This window comes from Manacus vitellinus, unplaced genomic scaffold (assembly GCF_001715985.3).
Source record: "Manacus vitellinus isolate BGI_N305 unplaced genomic scaffold, ASM171598v3 scaffold_19_pilon, whole genome shotgun sequence".
NCBI lineage: Eukaryota > Metazoa > Chordata > Aves > Passeriformes > Pipridae > Manacus > Manacus vitellinus.
This window is the reverse complement of record NW_021939395.1, coordinates 12366853-12391710: the sequence shown is the minus strand read 5'-3', so window position 1 is coordinate 12391710 and position 24858 is coordinate 12366853. Positions and strand designations below refer to the sequence as shown.

At 44.6% G+C, this 24858-nt stretch overlaps 1 protein-coding gene across 5 annotated transcripts in view; it reads left to right on the top strand.

The window, feature by feature from the left end:
• ATP11C (ATPase phospholipid transporting 11C) overlaps positions 1-18769 on the top strand; it is a 50479-nt gene extending 31710 nt beyond the window's left edge. For 2 of the 5 annotated variants that reach the window (XM_029959074.1, XM_018070758.2), the window contains 12 exons: positions 453-634; positions 1185-1448; positions 1789-1963; positions 2685-2787; positions 4063-4208; positions 4579-4638; positions 5681-5808; positions 8344-8479; positions 10282-10347; positions 11132-11235; positions 12722-12875; positions 17086-18769. In XM_029959074.1, coding sequence (XP_029814934.1) covers positions 453-634; positions 1185-1448; positions 1789-1963; positions 2685-2787; positions 4063-4208; positions 4579-4638; positions 5681-5808; positions 8344-8479; positions 10282-10347; positions 11132-11235; positions 12722-12875; positions 17086-17202 — 1635 coding nt within the window. In that variant the 3' untranslated portion in view covers positions 17203-18769. Of the gene's footprint in view, positions 1-452; positions 635-1184; positions 1449-1788; positions 1964-2684; positions 2788-4062; positions 4209-4578; positions 4639-5680; positions 5809-8343; positions 8480-10281; positions 10348-11131; positions 11236-12721; positions 12876-14888; positions 14980-15805; positions 15901-17085 lie in introns of those variants that run through there. The other 3 variants (XM_018070759.2, XM_029959072.1, XM_029959073.1) reach the window with 3 other exon arrangements.
• Positions 18770-24858: the final 6089 nt, after the last annotated feature.

Genomic DNA, 24858 nt, shown 5'->3' with positions numbered 1-24858 from the left:
CCGCCCCGGGCCCTCCCCCTGAGAATTGGGTCTGGGGTCTTTTTGGGACCACCTACTTCATCATCTTCAGCTTCATCAGAGTACAAAGGGTATATTGTCACCTAGTTTTTGACCGTACTCTGTGGTTTAGGCCCTGATACGCTGTTCTCCAAACAGTCTGGGCCTTTACCTTGACAAAAGACTAAACACTGCTACTGGATTCAGGGGTAGGTTGATATAGAAGGCATAGAATGGGGTAAAAGGGTTAGGGAATGTATAAACAAGGGAAAGGAACAAGGGACAGAGGGGTTTCTGCTTTTAAAACCTACCTATAAAATTTACAAGTCTTATAACTATTAGAAAAATAAAAAAAAACCATTAGGGGCTTAAGGCATCACCCTAAAGTGAGGAGCTGTAGAGAATCTAGTTTTAGGGCACTTGTCCACTTTGTTTTCTTTCCCTTCCCACGCCAGGATGGCTATCGAACGCTCTGCGTGGCCTTCAAAGAATTAACTCAAAAGGAGTATGACAAAATTGACAGACAGCTCAATGAAGCTAAGATGGCTCTGCAGGACAGGGAGGAGAAGATGGCCAAGGTTTTTGACGACACAGAAGCAGACATGCACCTGATTGGGGCTACTGCTGTAGAAGACAGGTAAAGAGGTGACCCCACCACCAGCACTGTAGTACCTGTGGTGTCTCTGTGATGTTGCATTGTGGCCCTGACTCGCTGTGGTGGAACTGAGCAGCCAGGCAGATGCTAGCAGTGTCCAGGGCAATGAATTACACCATGGCACAGCCCATTTCACAGTGCCCTAGTTGCTAAAATTGGCTGGTGTAGTATAAATTGGGATTTATTAATAAAACTACAAAAATACTTGTACTTCTAGAGTGTGAATTAAGCACACAGCATTAATTTGCACATCAAAACAAATTCAGTTCCACATGCAGTTATAGTAACTGCAAGTGTGAATTAAACTCTTACTGTGAGACCTAAGAGTCAAGAGTAAAACACAGTGATTTCTCTTTTTGCCTGCGGACAAAAAATTGGGATTGCTGATTTCTAATCCTTATTCCTGTGGCAGTGATCTCCCCAGCATGGGCAAAATCAATTCTCTTGAGCTGGTATTTCCTAACTTGGAATCAGGGTTATGTGGATTAGGTGCAGGCCAACCTGAGGAGTGATGTTTCCCTTGTGCTTGCAGGCTGCAGGAGCAGTTGGCAGAGACGATCGAAGCTCTGCACGCAGCTGGCATGAAGGTTTGGGTGCTGACAGGAGACAAGATGGAAACTGCCAAATCCACCTGCTACGCCTGCAGGCTCTTCCAGACCAGCACTGAGCTGCTGGAGCTAACAGCAAGGACTGTGGGTGAGAGTGAAAGGAAGGAGGATCGGCTCCATGAGCTGCTGATGGAGTACCATAAAAAGCTGATTCAGGATGTTCCCAAAACCCGGGGAGGCCTGAAGAGGTAAGTGAGCAAGAGGACTCAACCATAGTGAATTTCAGATGCAAATTTGATAGAGAAATAGGACCTTGTGGCCCTGGGGACTGGCTACTTGCAGACACTGGAACTGGCTCCTTTGCTTTGCTCATCATCTCTAATATTAGTTACTTTTGAAATTACATACACAGTTCCTTTAGAGAAGGGTGCATGTTAAATCCAAGCTTTTTAAGATTGCTAAGCCCTCAAGAATGGATGAAAAGAAGATTAATACAAAAGCAATTTCTTTTTCACTAAGATGATACAAGCAGCTAGATTGACTTCTTAGTCTGATTTTGTTTCAAACGTGTTCCTTGTTGTGCCCCAGAAGCTGGACGTTGAGTCAAGAGTACGGACTGATTATAGATGGCTCGACGCTGTCGCTGATACTCAACCCTTCTCAGGACTCTGGTTCTAGCAATTACAAAAACATATTTCTACAAATCTGCTTGAAGTGCACTGCAGTCCTCTGCTGCCGGATGGCTCCTTTGCAGAAAGCACAGGTATTTACTTCTAACTGACTGAAGCCCGTCATTAGATGATGTGACGCACTTTGAATTCATCAGCTGGGACTTGACCTGATCATCTTAATCAACCAGGACTTCTCCAGGCTGTGTATAAGCCTTGTCTGAGCTTCAGAGCGTGATGAAAACGCACCATTCTTTCAAATCTGAATGCAGACCCTTTGTTTAATATGCTCACAGGAAGCCACAAACCCAGGGCAATTAGAAATAAACAAACCCCCCCTGTTTGCTCTTATTTTTCTTTTCTGAATTTGTCAGATAAAGTCCATAACTTCCTCATGACAGTAGATGATGGATGTCCCAGCCTGATAAGTGGTGTGTTTCTGCACCCTGAGACACGTGAGAGGTCCCACCTTTGGGACAGCAGGGTCTGGCAGAGGGGAAGAGCAGGATGCTGCTGCTTGGGTTTGTTTTTAAATACTGTCCTTCAGCCCTGTGCAGCTGGATCTGGGCTTTTGCTCTAATTGTGACTGCAAAGAAATTAACAAGGGGTTACTTCCCCTTTTTTTATTTTTATTAACCTGAACTCTGAATGAGGGTTTTATTAACCTGAACTCTCCAGGTATTACATTGCTGCTGTAGAAGCCTGGTTGCTTTTCTTGGCAGGGGGCTTTTTTGCAAGTGGGATGGTGGGAAGATCTCTGGAGGCTTTTTAACTGAATTTTGGGTTCTGCTGCTATCCTTTTTTTAAATATTTTAGATTGTGCGAATGGTGAAGAACACAAAAGGAAGCCCGATAACCCTCTCCATAGGGGATGGTGCAAATGATGTTAGTATGATTTTGGAAGCACATGTTGGAATAGGTAAGCCCTCCTGATAACACACATCTCATGCCCAAGACCTGTCTGCTCTTGCAGGGGTTCACTGTTGAGGTGCAGTCAGTGTTTCTGATTGCACATGGCTAAACTTATCCTACTGAAAAATGTGGAAACTCTGCTGTTGCTTTCTTTGGAGCCAGGGCTTGACTCCAGATCAGTGCTTGAGATCATAGAATAGTTTGGGTTGGAAGGGACCTTTAAAGGCCATGTAGTCCAACCCCTGTAGTTACCAGGGGCATCTTCACTAGTTCAAGTTGCTCAGTCCTGTCCAACCTGACCTTGAATCTCCCCAGGAATGGGGCATCCACCACCTCTTTGGACAACTTGTGCCAATGTTTTACCACCTCCACTGTAAAATGAGAGATGAGATCATCATGTGCTGCTCAGCTGTAATAGTACCATTCTCTCCATCAGTGATGTGCTGCAGATTAGGTTGAAAAACTCTGTGTCCAAATTCGTGGTGGTAAGGGTTGCTTGGGGCTCAGAAAACGAAGGCACAGGCAGCAAACTGGTGGGTGATTAGTGGGAGTTGTTGCAAAGTCAGTGCCATGGAAGTATCAGACTTTAGCATTAACTGGTCACAGTAACTCAGTAACTTAGCACTGGGGACCTGCACATTTTTCCCAGGGGCTGATGCCCAGTTATGTTGTGTCTGTGCTGTCCATACAACTCACGTGAGGCTGGAAACTACCCTTCTGTCTGCTGGTTGGTGTCAGAGATAAATGAGATTTTTGTAATACCACTAAAGAAGCATCAGTGGAAGAGAAAGGGCAGGCTCTTTAATTGGGGCTGTTGGAAATGCTGTGGTGCCCTCTAATGAATAGGATCCAGTGCAGTTTGTTTGGCTGTGGCTTTTGAGTGAAAAAACCCTGTGTGTCCTTAGCCCTTCTCTGTGGGGATGTCTCAGGAGGCTGAGCATCTGCAGTGAAATGACTCTGCTGTGTGAGATGTGGGCGAGCCCGTGGGGAAACCAGTTCCTTATCTTTTATCAGATCTGCTTAGATACTCTTCACCACGCTCTTACACAGGAAATCAGACAGCAGCCTAAATATAGCTGAAAAACTCCAGAGGCAGGTCTGAGTGTTGTGGAGCCAAAACCACACCATGGCAAGCATGTTAGTATTTTGGTCTCCTGGGATGCTCAGGGAAACACAGCCTTTGTCACGCCTTGAGACACTGAGTGATGTGAGCAAACCTAGTGGGTAGCATCCAGATTCCAGCCCCTTAGGGATTAACTCCTTGCCATGCTTCTGTCTCCAGGTATAAAAGGCAAAGAAGGACGGCAGGCTTCCAGAAACAGCGACTATGCTGTGCCAAAGTTTAAACATTTAAGAAAACTGCTACTAGCACATGGGCATTTATATTATGTGAGAATAGCACACCTTGTACAGTATTTCTTCTATAAGGTAAGGGGGGGGTGTAGCTTATTTCTTTGTTTATACTATTGCATTTCTTGGGAATAGAATAAAATAATAATCAGGGAAAAAATAGGATATTCTGTAGCTCTGTTTTCCTTCCCTAGAACAGGCTGTGTCTGCCATGTGCCTGTCCATTGAAAACAGGGCTTAGAAGGGAATATGAGCATGACTTTCTTCCAGTGTCTTCTGCAGATGCTAGCTGCTCACTAGATTAGTTTTGTGCTTGGTAGAACAAGTGCCCTGCCTTGTCTGATGTTGTAATATCAGACACAAATGTCTGATAACAGGAAAAACTACTTGGATTTAGATTGAGAAGTCAAGTGCTTCCCTGCTGATCATTTGTGTTTTGTTTCCATAGAACCTTTGCTTCATTTTACCGCAATTTTTATACCAGTTCTTCTGTGGATTCTCACAGCAGGTAATTTTCAGTAATTTGTCTATAAAGGTAGGATAAAAAGCAAGTGGCATAATGAGCCTTCCTAGCAGACACTTGGCTTTTGGCATCCTGTCCCTTCATCACCTTGCTCTACAGGACAGTAGGAACTGACCTTGGTGCTCAGCACCATATCTGGAACATAGTATTGTGAGACCCATGACTGAAAAGGAGGAAACCTGCTTTATTTCCTTTCCCACCCACCAGCCATAAACAAAGTTGGATGCCTTCCTGAAGTAATGAGAGAGGGGTTTAGCTGTTTTGTCAGCACCCAATTTTGCTACTTCTGCTTCTCTTAAGAGAAGAAGTTTTCAAGGGCTTCCTGATCTTGTCTCCTCTGCTGCGTTTCCTTGTGTTAAAAATGTCACTCAAAAGGAAGAACAGTTCCTTCTTTTATGGCAACTCAAAAAAAAGACACAGTGTCATCAGAGCCTTGCTTAGTCCAAGTGAGTGTCAGAGGGACACATTCATCTGGTGAGTGGGTTCATGTACTTGGAGACAAAAACTTTGGCTTTTATATCTATTTGGGCTCAAAAGTAATGCTGAGGAAGAGTAGATGATATGAGATAATTCTCTGCTTGCCTTGGCAAAACCACTTGCCTTTTCCTTGTTTTAAAAAAAGGAGCTATAGTTCCTCTAAAACAGTCTAGTCTTTAGAGAGCCACAGAAGGCATCAAGTATATTAACAGAAATGGCAGCACAAGAGCAGCAACAGAAAAGCTGTGATAAGGGCTGTTTAGTCATGTGTTTCTGGAGAATGTGCTGGAGATGAGACCAACCAGTTACAAAACTTCCTGTCAGTGGGAGCAGGTTCCTGGCCACGCAGCCTGTGGGTGCCTTGTTCCCTCTTGCATTGCGCGGAGCATGAGCATTCTGTCAAATGAAGCTGTCCTATGTGGCTGTGACAAAGGGATGAATCTGTAGGGTATGCAGGAGATAAGGGCTGGAAACACTTAATTTCTTTGCAGAGAGACTTTTAAAGTGGCACTTCTGTGTGTCTCATTTTACCCTTTCTTCTTCTTTTAAGCCACTGTATGATGCTGCTTATCTGACCATGTACAACATCTGCTTCACATCACTACCTATCCTGGCTTACAGCCTCCTGGAGCAGCACATCAGCATCGACACGCTGACCTCGGATCCTCAGCTGTACATGTAAGTAACACTGGACTGGGTGAGCCTCCACACAACTTGGTTACCCATGGTTTAAGTTTTGTTAGTGCAGGAGTGTAAGCAGGTGTCTCTGTCCCATGTCAGCGATGGAGTCACCATGAACTGCAGAAAAGGCCATTTCTGTCCCTGCTGGCTTTGCTGCTTCTGCATTTGAGCTGAGCAGCGTCCCAGTTACCACCTATTTCTACTTGTTTATGCTCTTCTGACAGTATCTGATCTAGCAGATTGCAGCAGTGTGTCTCTATAAAAGAATAAAAGAATTCTCCATCCGTAAGACAAATCGAGCTGTGAGTGATCATTCTTTCACATTACCTTTGAGCCAGGCAGCGTGAGCCAAGCACGTGATAGAGCGTGTAGTGCATGGAGGGGAGATCTGGCTTGCAGGAGGAAAAGACATCCAGTAATTTTCAGAAAGGTTAATGTTTCTGAAACCCAACTCAGGCAGGTAGCTTCTCAGCTTGTCTAAATGGATATGGTCCCCCAGGCTTCCCCTGCACAGGCCAAGTCCCCGTATCAGAACCATATTATGAGAGGGCTCTGCTCATTGATCCACTGCTCAGTGTGGTTTTCTGCCACATTGCCCGGGGAAAGGACAGTTTAGACTGTCTCTCTCTGCTTTGCTCTTTGTTTACTCTCCTTCCTTCATTGCAACAGGGAGAGGCTCCAACCTCCCACAGAAACAGAGATATGTCCCATCTTCCTCCCACCTCTGCCCACACACAGGCACTTGTGTGCAGCCCTTCAGCAAGGACTAAGGAAAGATCTGGGGTTTTTTGAGGAAGCCCCTGTTCATGCATCGCTGTTGCTAATTCCCCTGCCTAGCAGTAAGCTCAACCCCGTGCAGAGAGACCAGGTCAGGGTTGCTTTGGTCAGTGTCCTGTGCAAACCCTGTCACCCCTGTCACACCCTGTATGATGCTTCTCAGGCATGGAGGGGCCATGTGTGTCATGGCCATACTCTAAACAAGAGTGATGCCTGTGCAGAGACAGCAAAGGGAATTAGCAGGTGCCTAAAATACTGCATGAAAATTACATTAGGTAGAGAAAAATCAGCAAATACAACAAGAGCTGTAAGGCTGGGAAGGGGCTTGGGCGTTTTTAAAGTAAGCACTCAGAGCAATGATTAATTAGACCTGTGTGTTCCTCTCCTCTTATGGCAAAATGCCACCACATGTATTTTTAAATAAATTGGTAATTGAATATTGTGCAACAGAGAGCAATAACAGCAGGCCCCTGTGCCTTTGCCTGGTGGGCTCTCTGATCTCTGGGGTCTGCCTGTTGAGGGAAAACAGCTTTAGTTTGAATATTCATGACTGTGCATGTGCTGCTGAATGCAGAACGCCCTCTGTGCCGCTGCTGTATGAAGTGCTGAGCTGCTGCAGTGCAGATCTCGAGTCTGAGGCGCTGTAAAAAGCCTGTTTACGATGAGAGCTGCAGGACATAAATGGAAATGCAAAACAGAGCTCACAGGGAGGAAGCTGGTTGTATTTTTGGTCCTTGCAATAAACCCTCCTTCCAGTCTGGTTTATCCTTGATCCTCTCTCATAGCCAAATTACGGTATGTTAGAGCATACCACAATTGTCACTGTATCATCATGCATAGGATTCAGTAGGGTTTTACTTTAGAAACTGCAGTTACAGGAGTCCAGCACCACAGCAGTTTGCAAGGTGCATCTTGCTGAAAATGAATGTATTGCTTTAAGAGTTAGGAAGAAAAATGAGATAAGAACAGGGATTTTTGCTTCTGACATAAAAGTGATTTTTATCCCCCATCATTCTTCAAATTTTAAAGAAAGTAATCTGAAAAGACAATGATGCAGGGAACTGTTTAACTCCCTCATGTCCTGATAGCCACCCTCTGTTCCCCAGGCCCTGCGTGTGGTCTGTGCAGAGCTTTGCTCATGGCCCATCTATTTCCTGCTGCTGCCTCCATGCCAGATCTCATCCTATATTCAGCCAAGAGCCTCTTGCTACAACCCCTGTGATAAAAACACCCACCATACAATTCAGGAGGTTATTTTCAGTCTGTGCAGAAAAACACCATTTTAGGAACAGGACTTGCAGAGCTTTTCTCAAAAAAGGAGAGCTCATTCATCTAGAAAAAGAGGAAAACACATCACAGATTTGATGTGTCCCATATGGGTGCTCTTTAGCCTTACCCTGATTTAAAAATTTATCATTTAATATCAGATACCATGGATGATGTGGGGACTGCAGGAGAGGCTCAGGACAGTGTTACATCTGTTGGCTTTGGGCTGACTTGGCTTTTCATCCAAACTACCTAGAGGAGAAAGACAAAACAATTCATGTGCTGAACTTCTTGTGATTTCTCATGATCAGCAGCTGCATATAGCAAATGTTCTTTATGTCCTGTACACTGGCTGGTGTTTATGTGGGTACTTCCTTGCCTCATACAGCAAGGGTTTGCTCCAAAGCTCACTGATCACCTGCCTGCAGGGAGCTTTGCCGTGCTTCCTAAATGTGATGGTGATGGTCTTCTTGCTCCATCTCTTGGCAGGAAGGTTTCAGATAATGCAATGCTGCAGTGGAGGCCGTTCCTGTACTGGACCTTTCTGGGCGCTTTTGAAGGACTCGTGTTTTTCTTTGGGGTTTATTTTCTGTTTCAGAATTCATCGTTGGAAGATAACGGAAAGGTAACGCCACCAAAAAAAAAAGGAAGATGAGTGTTTCTTTTGTGCTCTGCCTCTTTGATACGCCTGGCAGGGAATATCTGCGCGCTTAATCTGTGCAGTGTCTCGAGTCTTGTCCAACAGTGTAGCCTTGCTTATGGTGTGATTCTGCAGCAAATGCTTGAAATAAAACGTTTTCCAAATCGCCATGGAAACAGGGCAGAGCTGGTTATACTCACTAGGTAAAATGACTAGTCTTACACACAGCTTTCTGCCTACCCAGCGAGCTTTACACTGTGCTCATCCCCTCTCCTGTCTGATCCCAGGAGCTGAGCCAGGGCAGGAGCAGTGTCTGTCCTTCTCACCAGTGACTGTCTGAAATTCAGCACGTACTTGGCTGGTTACAGGCAGCTGAATTAGCCCACCTTGATGAGATGCTGCTTGTTAGCACAGACATGGTGTAGGGCTGCTTGTGCACTGTGCCTGCTCTGGGGCGTGATTTCAGCCTCCCATTTCTGTTTGCCATGGGGGAAGGCTGGTGCTGGGCTATTGCTGCTGTTTTGGAGCCAGCAGAAGTCATCACTGCTGCAGAATGAGCAGACTGTTGTCCTGTTGTCCCTGCTTGCTCGTGCCTCTGGTGTCGGGACAAGCGCTTGCATCGCTGTGTGAACAAGGTGTGGGAGCTGCTCTGGGTTAACTTGCACAGAAGGAGGAGGAAAAAAAGATTGAGGGGTTTTTTTATTTTTTTCTTATTTCTTTTTCTTTTGCTGGTTAATTGAATACAGAGCAAAGCATTAGTGCAGGGAGGCTCCCACTTGTGGTGACCTGAGCTGTCTCAGGACCTTTTCCCCAAGGGAGTGTGCATCATATTATCAGATCTCATTTGATGGAAAACTTCTTTACACCAAGGGTATTTTACCCTTGAAAATACCTAACATTTTTTAGTGGCTAACACTTGGAGAAAAGCTGATGAAATTTATGTATGTGTGTTCATACATTGCATCAATGCCAACATTTATGGCCCCAACTATATGTAATCAAGCCCCTGTATTGTCAAATCAGTGCTTTTCTGTATTTATAGCCATTCTGGTTGTATTTGAATAAAACATGAAGCAGTGATATGTTCTGCAACTGCCTTCAGAGGTCAAGTCTATGTGGCACTAAAATAAGATCTGTGGTTATGTCCTGTTCTGTAAACACTTATGCCTGTAAGAACTGCTACCAGCAATTGTTCATAATATCCATGTATGTTCGATTCCTTTTTCGCTCCTATTGACTTTGGGTTTTTTGCATTTTTTGAAAACTTTTACATTTCACTTTCTGTTTTAACGTATGCATTCAGATCTTGACAGCCTTTGGTAAGCATCCCTCCCATTCATTGCCATCATTTGGATTTCTGTACAGTATCTGCTTTTCTTTGTGTGCATAGTCACTAGTATCTTTGAACCAAACCAGGTGGAAAAACACCCATTGGTGCATTCTGCAAATGGGACTACAAAGAGATGATGGTTGTTGCAAGAAAGCAGAGACTGAGTAAATTGCCAAGAAAGCAGGTGGTCCAATGACTTGTATCCTCGACTGACATTGCTGTTAGTAGGAGGTTGTTCCTGTCACTGTCCCAGCTCTGGGTCACCCATCTGTGTGGCACTGCATGGCACAGGGTAGCGTAGTGGCCGGCGAGTCTTCCGAGCATCAGTTCCCCGTAGCAGTCGTTCCATCCCACCCTTCCCCTCTGGTCCCTGCTTGCACCCCGTCCTCATCGTCGTCTCTGTGCCTCTCCAAGGAGATGGACCGAGACACCTGTGGCAATGTAACGTGTTTTTCAGATTTTTGGGAACTGGACCTTTGGGACGATTGTTTTCACCGTGCTGGTGTTCACTGTCACTCTGAAGGTGAGGATCTTCCTTCCTTTTCCAGTCACTCATTGCAGATGTTTTCCAAGGCTTGTGTATGTGAAGTGAATGTGTTGAAAATTAAGTTTCTTTGAATGTGTTTTCCCCCCACACTTAAATCTTCTCTTCTTCCATAGAGGCAGAACTTGCTTATTGTCCTTTGTGTGGTCTGTGGTCTTCAAGTGTTTATGTTTTGGTTAAATTATTTTTCTACTTTTTCCCTCTTTTGAGAACTCCAGTTGGTTATAGTTGACTTTTCCCCACACTTTCACCCCTTGGTGTTCAGTTCTGGCAAGAGAAGAGGAGCAATAGAGAATTTGAACTTGTCCACCTTGTTTCAGACAAGGCTGAGTGCTGCAGTAATCAGAAAAGCCCATGTCGAATAGCAATAGCAAATCTGCTTTGTCTCATGGAGCTTTCCAGAACAAACTGTTTGCATAAGACCTTACAAAAGGTCTTTTATGTTTGATTCAGACAGCAGGTGGTGACAAGAGGCAATTACAATCCCTGTAACCTTTAGACATTTATTTCCTGTAGCATCAGAGGTTGCATCAAATTTATTCTATTAAAAAGTGTCAGTTACAATTAGAACCTTGCTGTTTCCCTGTTGTCTCTGTGCCAGCCTGTGGATATTGAAAATGTTTTGCCTGGTGTCCATATGCACAGAGGTAGCTGTTTGGAGAACCTTCAACCTTAATGTGAAACCAGTCTGAAATGTCATATAAATCCAATCAGATACACTCTGCATCTAAAACCTGTTCCATCTCTTTTTTTATTCACACAGCTAGCGTTAGATACCCGATTCTGGACGTGGATGAACCACTTTGTGATTTGGGGATCCCTTGCCTTCTACGTGTTTTTCTCATTCTTTTGGGGAGGAGTCATTTGGCAAGTATATCTTCTTTCCATGGTGCTTTCCTAGGGAAATGCCCAGTGCTGGCTTTGCAGGGGACTTGGCTGCAGCATCCCCTCCGTTGGGATGTCCAGAGGTTTACAGATGGCAAGGTGTGTGCAATCATGCTCCTTTCCCTCCTGAGGAAGGAAGGGTGGATACCTCCATCCAACACCCTCTAAAGGCCAGTGCTGGAAGAGGGCTCTTGCATCATGAAATGTGTTTGAGGAGATATCTCAGCCCACCAAAGGGAATAGCCTGAAAGAGATAAGGCCGTGGTCGCCATCCAGGTGCTCAACTTTGGCAGAAGGTGATTTGCTTTTCTGCTCAGGGTCATTTCTGTTGCTAAGGCTCTTGTCTTCATTGGGAGGTTCTAGAGTAAGCATTTTAGGATCTGTTTGTGCACGTGGATGAGAAAGACAGGAAAAATTCATGGTGCAAAGAAATCCGGTGAAATGGAAGGAAGGAACAGATGAGGCAGATGTGGAGCAAGAGGACCTGGCCCTCTGGGACAGCTTAAGAAGGAGAAATAAACAGGAGAAATCACAGATCCTGCTGCTGAAATCCTGGATCTGAATAGGAGAAGAAATTCTCATTGATTTGAGTGCAACCAGGATTTTAGGCTTAATATGTTGCAAAAGCAGGCAAACAATAGTCCATTACAAACATTACTAGTTTTCTATTTCATGTGCTGGAGTAAATGTTCAGTTGACATTCACAGTAGACAGTGTCCCCCATTTTACACCTTTGCTTTCCCATGGGCTTGTGCCATGGGCTATTGGCTAGATACTTGATCCAGCAACCTGTTAATGAAGATGTGGAACTGATTTAAGTATTTTAATTGGGAATTAAAAGCTTTGTTTGACTCTTCAGTGTTGCTAACCAACAGATCCAGATCTGCGATCTAGCCACCTATCTGTAGTGAAATGTGTGAGTTTTCTACTAAAAACTCTTTCTACTGTTTAACTTGCATAGCTCAATATTTTTGACTTAACAGTAAGCAACAACTTCTTTGGGATCCTTGTCATCGTTTATTTATGAGGTGTTTTTCACAAGCATCTGTCAGTTGCTCTCCCTCATCAAGGAAGGGAGGAAGGTGCAAATAACCTGCTGTGATTGAGAGACACTGGATTTCCACCATCAAAACCAAACCAGAAGCTATAGCAAAGCCTGAAATTGAAATAAAATGATCTGGGTTTTGATAAGGTGAATAATTTATCTTTCAGTGATAGTGGCAAAATTCAAACCCCTCCTCACAGATGCAGAAGATGCAAAATGAATCATGACAATCCTCTAGAATTAGCGCAGTTGAAGGCAGGAGATAGATTGGGACAAGGATGGACAGTGTGTTTTTGTGGGGGCTGTGTCCATATCCATCTGAAAGGGAGGCGTAACTGCTGATAGTTTGATGTGAAGTTTCCTTTGATTCTGACCTTCTTGGAAAATCTGTGTTAACCAGAATTTGTGTCCTTTCTTTTTCAGGCCTTTCTTGAAGCAGCAAAGAATGTATTTTGTATTTGCTCATATGCTGACTTCTGTTTCCACATGGCTGGCAATAATTCTCCTGATCTTTATCAGCCTTTTCCCAGAAATTCTTCTAATAGTTTTAAAAAATATAAAAGAGAAAAATCATCAGGTAAGGAACAAGATGATGTATTCCACTGTATTTTTAGGAAGACCTTTCTTAAGCACCAGATCAACCTGTAACAGTACCACATACCACTCACATCTCAAGGAAGGCTTTCTGGAGTCTTGTCTTGCTTTTTCACATGCCAGAAATGGCAAGACGTTAATCTAAAAATACTGCCTAGATCTGTAATGAAGAGAGACTCAACCTGTGCCTTTCCTTAGTTGCCTTTGCTGGGTGGAATCGTGCTGTCTCTTATAGAAGTACAGTAACCCTTGTCCAACCTGAACTGATCATCAAACCCACCTGAAAAAAACCCTACCTGTTTTTATATCAAAAAACACAGCCAGGATGTTCTCCTTGGGTATGTCCTCAGGTGCTGGTGCAGTGGGAGAAGGGTCAGGTCTTGTCACATTTGCCCACCCTCCGTAAATAACTGAAGGCTTGTACCATGGTGTTTGCTCTCCTTGAAAGTGATCTAGTCTCATAACAGCTTTCCTCCACTGCTGAGGAGGAGGGCTCCTTTTAGAAGTGGAAACCTTCTCCTAAAAGTTTTCTTCATTGCTCCTGCAAATGGTGAAGGCCAGCAATGCCAGGTTCATGACTCACCGTGCTGATCTCCCCTGCCCGTTGCTCTCTGCTTGCCCAGAGGTGCTGAGTGTCCCTGCAGCACCATCTCCTGGGCAGCCCCTGCTCACCCTGGCCGTGCCTCCCCCCTCTCTGTGCCTCCCTCTCCTGCAGCCCCTCTCTTCCCCCTGCAGCATCAGCAAGTCCTGCCTCGGGTCAGCACATGGTGTGTTGCAGCCAGCCCAGACCTCTTGCCGTTGGGTTTGCACGTCCCTAGGCAGCAGTAGGGCACAGCTGAAGGGGCACAGTGCAGGGTCAGCCCCCACCAACAGCCAGCAGGATAATCCCCCACCCCCAAGTCATTAATAGCATCACAGAATGATTTGAGTTGGAAGGGACCTTAGAGATCACCTAATACCAACCCCTCTGCTGAGGCCAGGGATGCCATTCACTAGGTCAGGTTACTCAGGCCCCCATCCAACCTGGCCTTGAACACTTCCAGGATTGGAGCATTATTATAGTTGAAAACAATAGAGATGGTAAAAGAACTATGGTTGTATTTTGTAAGGGTCTATGTAACTTTTTCCACTTAAACATGATTTAATAGTTTCTAGCTTGACACCCCTATTGAACCAGCTGGGAGCAAGTTGCTCTCAGCTGTGGACATATGACAGTTTGAGGACAGTGCCCTGGAAGGGTGACCTGGGGGTTTCTAAGCTCCAGGTCAAGTCACCTGAGAGGTGACCCATTTTTACCTTCAGCTGTTGACCAAAGACCCATCTCCTCTTGCAATACTTGCTTTCAAGAGTGCTTTATATGCATTTAACAAAGACTCTTGTGAAATCATTTAGCAAAGCAAAGTAAGTGTCAGCTAGAAAAGTTTCTTCAGATGTGCATCCCAAACTAAACACAGGCTGAACCATATTTAAATGTACATTTTGAGTAAGAGTGTTATTATAAGTCCCTGAAGCAGATACCAGCTCTGGATATCTGCGTCATCAATCAGACATCAAAGTCAGTTGCCTGATTAGTAAAGGCATCTAAGATCAGGTAGATGATTTTGAATTAAGGCCTTATTGAGAATCCTGACCTTAATATTGAAGTAAAATAAAATAAACATCAGTGTCCCCAGGGGAGCATTAAATGAAAAACAAGACTGGGGACGTTGTTTAGGTACCTGAACCCAAACTTGGCAGCCAAAGCCAAGTCCAGGTCCATGGACACTTGCTATTGACCTCAGTGGGACAGGATTTCACCCTGAGTTTCCTGTAACACTGTGCATCAGCTCTGCTCAACCTCTATTAAATTTTCTGTGTGGAAATGCGGTGGTTGTTTTTATTTTGTTTTGGTTTTGCTTGGTTTTTTTAACTGCAAGGCGCATTTGTGTTTTCCTTGGTTTCTACCTTTCTCCTTCTTGTACTGCAATTTTCTGTCTTTTGTGCTGTTGTGAACTAGGTAACGAAGCGCCTTCCTTCCTCAGGAACATCCACTATCTTCATGCTTTCTCAAACTTCCAGCAATCACAGCTTTTCTTGGAGTGAATAAGGTGATTTCCTTTCTGAGTCGCTTATGTGTTGCTTGCTCAGCTGCCCTTCTCCTCCTTCTAATGCCTAACTCCTGAAAACACACATTGAGATTTGCTCACACAGCAAAACCTTGCTTTTCCCTAGATGTTGCCTTAATTTAAATCTTTTGCTTAAATATTTCGTCTGTCTCTTCCCCTTCGGTCTCTTGCTGCACATCAGGTGGGTGAGCTGGTTGTGCTCAGGATGTCCAAGTGAGGTGGACACAGGCAAAGCTGGTTTACATTCTTTTCTCACTGCAGTTTTGTGTGTTAGTGGATTAGATACGAGTGGGACAAGGTGGAATTGATGTTTGTCCTCTGGATGACTTGACAGATGACTCAGACTTGTCTGACTGAGGGGGGGAGCTTCCCTAGTACCCACCTTGCCCAGTCCATCCACTTGCTAGTGCTACTCTCACAAAGAAGGATAGTCTTGGATTTGCTGATGAAGGGAGTGGTGGGGCCACCCACAGCAAAGTGCCTTGATTACATGTCCCTAGCATTTAGTTTCACTGCAGATCTCCTCTATTACTGCCTATTTTAAAAATACTATTTTATGTGGAGATCAGGGATGTTTTCCTCCTCCCTCAAAAACATAAACCTCCAAACCTGAAGTTAAACACTTTGGGAAGCAGGGCCGGTTTCTGAATACTCTCTGTGCCTCTTGCACTGCAAAACCCAGCCACTGTTAATCATTCTTTATGATATGACTTAGCTGTAAAAAGGGTTGTGTGTGTCTTGCATTGTTTGACGATAGGCAGGGGCAAGAGTTGCATGTGCTATAAGTCTCCTTGCCTCGCTGTTGCAGAGCAGCAGGAAGGCACCTGATTCACTGTCGGCCAGACCTTCTGTCAGACCACTTCTTTTAAGAACGTTCTCAGATGAGTCTAATGTGTTGTAAAGGTACCCTGTCTGAAGGAGTTGGGATGGTTTTAAAAGGCATCAATTAACCAAATGTAACCTCCTCCAAATCAATTAAACCGTGGTTCTTGTAATCCTCTTGACTATCGGTGTGGGGTACTTGTCCTTGTGGAATGGAGATGCAATGCTTGGGATGCATTTTGATTTGGGGATGTTGTACTATCCAACCTCTCAGAATACTGTATCTGTACAGATACTCTCAAACTGAAATATTTGCAGTATGCAAACAAATCTTTCAATCTAACTGATATTTTAGTCTAATGTTAAAAGAAAATTTAATCTGAGAATGCCATCTGGATTGTGCTAACAGTGGTTATGAAAGCTAACACTGATAAATTTACGCTGAAAGATTCAAATCTCAGTTGTTAAACTGATTCCAGTATTGCATCTGAATCGTACCAAAATCCCTTTCTCTAGGGTGCATGCTGTTCTGTCAGATAGAAATAAGTACATTTTAATTCATCTTCATAGATTGACACTAAATATGTGTACTTGTTTATGTGTGTCAACACACAGACGGAGGCATGTCTCGGTGTCTGTATGTACATACGCACACTGAGAGCATCCTACTACAAGTTGACTTGATTTTAAACTTTGTAGCAAACCAATAGCAGAATAAAAGAGTGCCCAATTGAATTCACAACTTTGCTTTTAGGGGGGATGTAACGTGTGGTGTCGCCTGCAAACAGAAGGCTGCAGGTGTTCTGCAAGCCTCTCCTACCTTTGTACCCACAGCTGCTGCTAAAGAAATGAGTTTGATTGGCATGGCAGCTCTAGCAGCCAGGCTTGCAGGGCCTCCAGTGCATGTGGTATTTGTCCTGCACAGCTGATCCTTCTCCACTGACGTTAGGTGGTGCTCTCCACCACCATACACTGGTGCAGACTGGTGTGGGAGGCAGCTGGACGGGGACAGAATGGGAGGCACAGGGGGCAGTGAGGCAGATGCCACTTTTAGACTTCACGCAGCATTTTGCAGGTTGTGCAGATCTATTTATCGTCTGATTACTTGGTTGTGAATTGCATTGGGCACTTTTGTCATGGCCTAATCATTCTTCTTCTCCTATAAAATTTTAAGTATTTTCTTCTAAAAATAACCCAGGAAAAGGTTTGTGAGTTTGGAAATGTAACAGTTGTAATATATATGTGTTTTCCTTCTGATTTTTGCAGGCTGGCCCCTTTGATCTGCCTGTGTTAGTCTCATACAAACGTATAGAGAATGGTTATGTGAAGACTGAAGATGCTGTTACTAATTTGGCAGAAAGATATCCTCTCAGGATACTTTAAAGTGCTCCATAAACACTGCGTATTGTCATGCTGTAGGACAAAACCCATGGTTTTAACCTAACAGTTCTTTTTGATATTACCAAGGACTGTAAGCAGCCATGCTGAAAGAGCAGCAGCCAGGGCACTGGCCCCACGGTACCTGTTTGTCTTTGGTCTTGTGGTTTCCCCACCCTCCCAGAACAACAATTCTGCCAAATTCTACGTCATTGGAGGCTGAGAAAGCATCTTTAGAAATTCATCCAAAATGGCATGAATCAAAGTGCAAGAGTGCAGTGCCAGCCCCATTTCACACGGGGGCTTCCTCTGCCCACTGCAGATCTGAGAGCAGCAGAGAGCTGCTCAAGTCTCTTGCTCTCCTGACCAAAGAAGTAGCACAGACTTAAACCCAGTAACAGCCCCATCTGACTCCCTGAAGGCACTGAGGAAAGCCTGCTCCTCTCCCATGGAATCTGGATGCAGCCCTGAGAGCATCTCTCCTGGTGCTGGGGCTGCGATCCCTCGGCAGGGGCTGCCCCCTCCCAGCCGTGGGTGCCAGATGCACGTGGCAGAATTACTTGAAAATTCGGGAGAAATCTTTGCTGATCCCTCCTCCAGGTATGGCTGGAAGCAGTCTGTGGGCTGCCCACAGCGATGGTGTCCGTGTGGAGACCTGCAGTGCTGGGAAGCACCTGAGCATCCTCCCACGACCGGTTTGCTGATGGATTTATTCCTGCTGGAGGGTGAAGAAGAGGTTGTTCTGTGGCTGTTCATGATGGAAGGAAGCTTTTGTGGGGGAGGAAGGAATCCCAAAAGTTGGACTGTGGCAGACTCTGAGCCTCTCTGCCCAGGCTCCTGTGGCTGTGCTTACATTACTGCACTGTGCAGTCGCTCCAACACTTTAAAGGCCCAAGTGACAGTGCAGTCCTTGGCTGATCCCAGGGACATGAGATGTGCCTGTGAACCTACAGGTGTATAAAACTACATCTTGAGTTATTTGCACTAAGAAAAAAGAAGCCAGTTTAAAAATAAAAGGAATACATGAACCCGATTTCATTTTACATTTTATTTGGTTTTTAAATTGGCATGTTCTTTTGAAATCTACCTGTACCATGGTCGTAGGAATTTTTCTCTTTAGGTCATGCACAGCAGAGGTGAGATGCCTGACTCTCAATATTTTTATTTTTTTTTTTCCTCTGATACTTCCTATGTGGCAAGAGCAGCTTTTTTTGTTGTGTTAAGTCATAAGCAGTGACAGAGCACCCTGTGTGCCACCGCGGGTTGGTGTGACGGTCCCTCCCTCGTGCCGATTTCCCCCGGCCCCGGCGCTCTTCGGAGTGGGGCAGAGGAACTACTGTGAGAAGCTTCAAGTCTCATTTCAGAAGCAACAAGCTCTACGCTGCTGCTGGGTTTGGCTCCCGCTCGCTCAGGCTTCGTGTCATTTACATACAATTAAACAGTTTGGGACTAGATGGAATGTTCCCCTCACCAAATTTTGTTAAACTGCAGACTACTGATTTTTTGGAAGAATCGAGTCTCGCTCTCTGGCTGCCACCCCTGTGGTCTGTCTTCAACTGGTGCAGATCAGCTGGCAAATTCTCCTGCGCGTCACAAGGACTTTGGATGGGCCTTACCTGAGTGGGAGAGGGGTGTGCACAGTCCGTGTGGCCGGTGGCTGCTTTGACATCACCCAGCATGGAAGGGGAAGGATGGACAGGACCACTGTATTATACACGCTGCACTGGCCTCAACGCAAGTGGTGTCTGCCCCGTGTCAGCGACTGCGGCTCAACTCCTTGCTGCATGCAAGTAAGGAGCTGCACTGCCAGCATGTGTCCATGGGCAAAGCTTTTGTTTTCTTCTTCTTTTTTTTTCCCTTTTCCTAGCTCATTTCACGGACTTAGAATTCAACTTGCAGACCTTGTCCCGTTCTCAACTTTTCTTGCTAAAATGTGGTGCCTACAGATCAAGTATACGATGAATACAATGAAGATACGCTCTATATGCCAAATCTAACCTTTCTCCTTAAATATACAGTTGCTGACTTGTGTTTACATAACCTTTAAAATGTGGGCACTAAAATGCCTAATTCCTGTGATTCAAAACCATTCCAAGCCTGAATGGTCCCAAGCCTCACACCTTGCTTCTCTGTTTTGTGTCACGCTCTACTCTTGAGGTTCAAAGTCTGTTCCCCTGGAATTCTACTGGAGGTTCTGCTGGCGATGTTAATGGGAAGAGTGAAACTTGCCATGTGTGTGTGAACTGTCCAAATAGTCACTTAAACAGGCTAATTTCTGCAGCCTGTTTAAAGACAGAACCTTCTGAGAAGCAAATCTCTTCCTGTTTCCAAGTGTCTGGTCCCCACTGGATTGCAGTAGCTGTATGTTCAAACCCAAGGTGTGTGTGCTGACTAGTGGGGTGGATTTAATGTGAAATGTCTTGAACAGCAGCTCTTTTAGGAAAATGCAAGTTTTCTTGGGCTTGGATCTTCAGCTAGTGCACTGGTGTAGTGCTGGGTGCCAGGACCACCAGGTTGCCCTGCACCTGCAGAAGAGCTGATCCTCATCATTCAGTAATGGCAAAAATGAAATTCCTGTTGCTGTGGGTGGCTTGTGAAATCAGGGGAAACAGGAGACTCCTTTTGAGGTTAGAGAGGGGAAGAAAAAGTAGTGATAGTGACTGTAAGGTGTAAGGCAGCAGGATGCTGAAGTGGTGATAATCCAAGAGCAGTGCTGTGGTGGTTGTTCGTGTTTCACGATACCCACTGCACTGTTACGGTGCTCCTCAGTGAGCTAAATGGTCAGTACAGGCTTATCAGTGGAAAATCTTGAAGGAAAAAAAGGCTGGGTTTTTCTCATAATAATTCGTTGAAGTTTAATCACTGACTAGTGACATTGAAAGATAAGGAAAGTAATTAAGATTCCCTCTAAAACTGTTACATGATAACAGTGGAGCTTGGTGTAGTCATAGCGACTTCTCAAACACTAATCCTAATCGTTATGAGAATATTATAAATTACTTGGAATTGCATAAAAGCTTCAAATTGAATTTGTATACACACAGTTGAAAAACTTACCTAATACTGCAGCATTTATCCAATTTCCCAGCTACGAATTTTTTAAAAAAACATGTAGTATATAGAAAATGTAAATTATATACAGGCAATGAGCAGATACATTTTCAGCTTCTTGCAAAAAAAAGGACTGCAACCTTACATTTTTTTCACTTAAATGCAATTTTATACATTTATGTTGCTTTATATAAAGGAAATTGAATGTGAATGTTACCTTTTATGAATGCAACTTGCTCTTTTTTCATTACAGAAACTTTTGTTTGAAGTAATCAATAAACTTTGGTATGTTGTTCTGATTAATATATATTTGTTGTCTGTCTTGTCTCCTTGGATACTCCTGGGTGATAGTTTGTTACATGGGCCTTTCCAGGGTAGTACTAGGGAGATCATTGGCATTTTCCTTGAGGGGTAGATGATGGCCATTCTTGGTTGTTTGATGTGGAGCAGCATTTGCCTAAGGAAATACAAATTTCTTCTCGTGTATTTTTGTTTTCCCACCGATGTGTGAATTAGCAATTCTGCTGTAACAGCTGCTGCACATAGCTGGCCTGTGCACTCTAAACCCATTTCCCTCAAAAATAATGTCAAATTAAGAAAGTGAGTCCTGTGAATTAGGTGAATAAATTGATTTAACTTTGCAGAATAGGTGAACTCAGAGCTTTGACATTTAGGAACTGGCTGAGAAAAATGCAGGTCCATGTACCTGATTTCCATACATGAAGTGTTTTCCTTACTGCTGTGTGTTGGTTCTGTGTGTCGTGGCTACCTGTAATAAATGAGCATTTCTTAGTTCAAAGCCGAGAAACACACAAATGTGGCTGATTCTGTGCTTTGCAAAGTGCCTCGCGCTGGTGAAGTTCAGGCCAGATATTTGCATTGATGAAATTCCAGCAACGCAAGGAAGCTGTTAAAGCACGACTCGCAGTGTTTGTATAATACTCAAGGAAAAAATATAGACCTAACTTTTTTTTATTTTATTTTTTTTTAAGGACACGGGGCTGATTCGAGCTGAAATGTTTGTAATGAAAAACTGACAGTTTAAAAAATTCTGTTTTGGCTGCTTCGGTCCCTGCAGCTCCCATCAGCCACCGCAGGACAGATGGCTGAGCTATTTAAAACAAAGTCTAACCTTTCCGAAGCAGCTTGTACTATTGGAAACCAGATACACGCATTGAGAATCTTAATAGCCCGAGTGAGAGGTAGTGAAAATCATCTGAAGAGCTGGAAGGGGTTTTACTCTGAGCTGCCTACCCAGGCTGTCAGGACAAAAACTGTAAATGTAAGCGATGGGAGACGACCGCAGGTCACTGGGTATTTCAGAAAGCACCAAAATTAGCATTTAAAACACCTGTGTAGACCTTCTTGTTAGAAAGGAGAAGCAATGTCATGTTGTAAGGTGATTTTTAACAAGGACAGCAATTTTTTCCAGGTCAGGCTATTGGCGTGTGAGGGCTCTTGGCACGTGGAGGGGTCGTGGTGTCCCTGTCCCTTCCTGTCCCCCAGCAGCTGTTGCAGGAGATGCATCCACAGCATTCTCACTGCTGGGATTGGGCTTTGCTTCTGAAATCTTCACACGTCTGGGGATAACCTGCTAAGCTGGAAAATACACTGTGGCCTGGAGAAAGGGTGTGTGTGCACTTGTATGACTGTTCCTTCCAAAACTAGGGGTTGCAACAACAAATAGGGCAGGTCTGACTGACCCAGGGAGAGAGTGGGAGAGCAGAGTGGAGTCCTTTCTCTTTTTTTCACATTCAAGTAGGTGACATAAAATCCTCATCCTGATTAAATCCATGTGTGTTTGGCTGGCTTCAGTGGGGCCAGGATTTCTGACAGGTTATGAAGGATCTGCTTCTCCTGGACCAGCTTGGAAAGAGCCCACACCGGACAATACCCCGGATTGAGAGTGATGCTGCTGTCTGCAGAAGAAATCCTCCTAAAATTCCCATTTATGAAAATCAACCCGAACTTAATTGGTCTTATGCACAAGTACTTTGCTGTCACTATGCTTATTCCAGAGGTGAGCAATTCCCTTGGACATCACTTTGACTCCAGATTGCATTTAACCAGCTCTGTTTTTCCTGTTCTCAGCACTTGACTAAACAGGTATTTTTGAAGGGTGATTTCTCAAATTCAAATAATGGCCCCAGTCACAACCCAACATTCTAGCCTTAACCTAGAAAAAGAAAAAAAAATTAATTTTTTTTTTTCAAATTCAAGAGGTTTTGAATTTTGTTTGAGGTGTTTTTTTTTTCCCCAGCCTCCAATATGGAATTAATGAAATTAGTTGGAATTCTTCCTACACCTTCTCCATAAGATGAGACTTAAGGATAAGGAATTGAACCCACATGAAATAAATCTCTGCAAAGAGAGGTGCTGCAGGTGCTGCCAAGATTTTCCCCAGCTGTGTGAAACAGCTCTTTCCCCTAGCACACAGGTGTATATGTGCCACTCTTAGAATGCTGAACCTTGTTAGAGGCCTTGTTAGGATGGAAAATCTCTGGAAAAGAAACACCTCTATTTCTGGCAGTCATTGTTTCCTTTTTATCCATCTCATTGTTCCTTCTGTCTCAGCTTATCATTTCCTGGGCAGGCAGAGAGCAATGCTTGGCTCTCTGAAGGAGATAGACACGCTGAGTATCTTCTGCCAGTGTAAAACCCAAAAAGCTGGATGATGGTTCCATGGAATGCCATGCTGGGATAGCTGAGCATTTATTGTGAGGGACTGTAGCAGCCAGCTTTCCAAACCAAGAATCTTTGTGGCCATAAGGAAAAGCCATGAGCAATTGCCCCCCAGCCTGTACAAACACAGCTGAGAGCTGGCTCAGGTTTTCTTACACCACCTGAGGTGTCTGGAGGAGGTGCAGCTTTGGGATGTGTAGGTTTCCTGCCGGTAGGTATCTGGTGCTGTGGCCCAGCCCAGCCCATCTGGGGCTGTAGTAGGGTGTGTTGGCTGCAGAGACCTGATCCAGAACCTGTCTTAATGATTTTGTCTTCTGTTCAAAGAGCGAGAAATGGGTTGATTGCTGAACCTTGGGGGTAACAGCTGCATCTTCTACTGTGTAGCTTTGTTTTTCTCAAAGCCAGTGCCAGACATGGATGTGCAACACTCAGTGGGGGTGAGTCCTTCTCAGCATCTCCTGCACAGTGGTAGAGCAAAAAAGAGACAGTCAGCACTTGGATGGGCCTTGTTTCTCTATGAGCTGTGGCAGTTTAGGGCAAATAGCATCCCTGCAATAAGAATACAGCAGGAATGTGGTGTGGCTGTCTTTCCTTACTTGTAGCTTTGCATATGGCTATTTTAAAACCACATTTTATTGCTGTGCACCTCAGCCAGACTTTTTGATGAGTAACTGCACATGAACTCTCCCTGTCACACAAGATGTGTTTTATGACCAGACAGAAAATCGTCTATTCAATCTGTTCTGTTGGTGAGGATCTGCTGTGCCACAAACAAGGAGTCCTGCCTGAATGGGCAGTATCAGGGGACATCTGCATTAGTGTAAGAAGGGCTGTGGTCTACCAAAAGACGCTGGTTTTTATTGTTAGACCTTGGGTTCTAAATTAATAGCTCTCACTGCTAAAGTGTTGGAAAAAGGCTGTTATTATAGTAAGGAGCATAATTAAGAGGTTGTTTTGGAAAAACAGGAACATCCACTTCTCTGTGCTGCCTTCCTGGGCAGCTCAGGCTCCTGTTGAGAATGAGCTGGCATCGTTTGAACCTCAGCATCGGGGAAACTGACAGCGATGCCTAGAGCTCTGGCCAGCATTGGCTGTACTATGGCTTAATGTAGTTGTCATAAATTGTTCAAGGAATTTGCTAGAATGCTGCTTGCAGAGGATGGAAACGCTTTTTTTTTTTTTTTCTCCTTAGAGAAACGTTAAAGGCACTAAGGCAGGGAGAAAATCCAGCTGCAGGGTGGTGTGCTAGGGGGCACTGGGAGTGGTAAGTTAAAAAAAGGGAAAAAGAAGAAGGATTAAAAGCAGGGGGAGGAAGAAAAGAAAGGAAAATAGGGGGGTAAAGGAAAAAAGGAAGTGAAAAAAGAAAAAGGAAATAAAGAGATAAAGGGGAAAATATAAAAAGGGAAATAAAAAAAAAAGGAAAAAATGGGGGAAAGGAAAAATGGAGAAAAAAGAGGGGGAAAGGGGAAAAGGAAAAATGGAGAATAAAGAGGGGAAAAGGGGGCAGAAGGGGAAAATACTGAAAAAAATAGAAAAGGAAAAAAGGGAAAAGAAAAAAAAAGAGGAAAAGAAGAGGGGGAAATGGGGAAAAGGAAAAAGGGAATAAAAAGGAAAAAAGGGAGGGGAAAGAGAGGGAAAAGGAAAAAGGGGGTAGAAAAGAGGGAAAGGGGCGGGAAGGAAAAAAACGTGGGAAAAAAAACAAAAAGAAGGGGGAGAGAGAGGAAAAGGTTGGGGGAAAGGAAGAAAAGTGAAAAAAGGGAAACGGTCCGGAGGCGGCGGTTCGCTGGGCGGTCGCGCTGGGCCGGCGGGCGGTGCGGGGGGCGGTCGGGAGGGGCGGGCCGCTGGGCGCCGGCGGGCCGGGGCGGCGGCGGCGGAGCGGCGGCGGTGCCGGCGGAGCCTGCCCGGGGCATGGCCCTGGCCCGGCCGGCC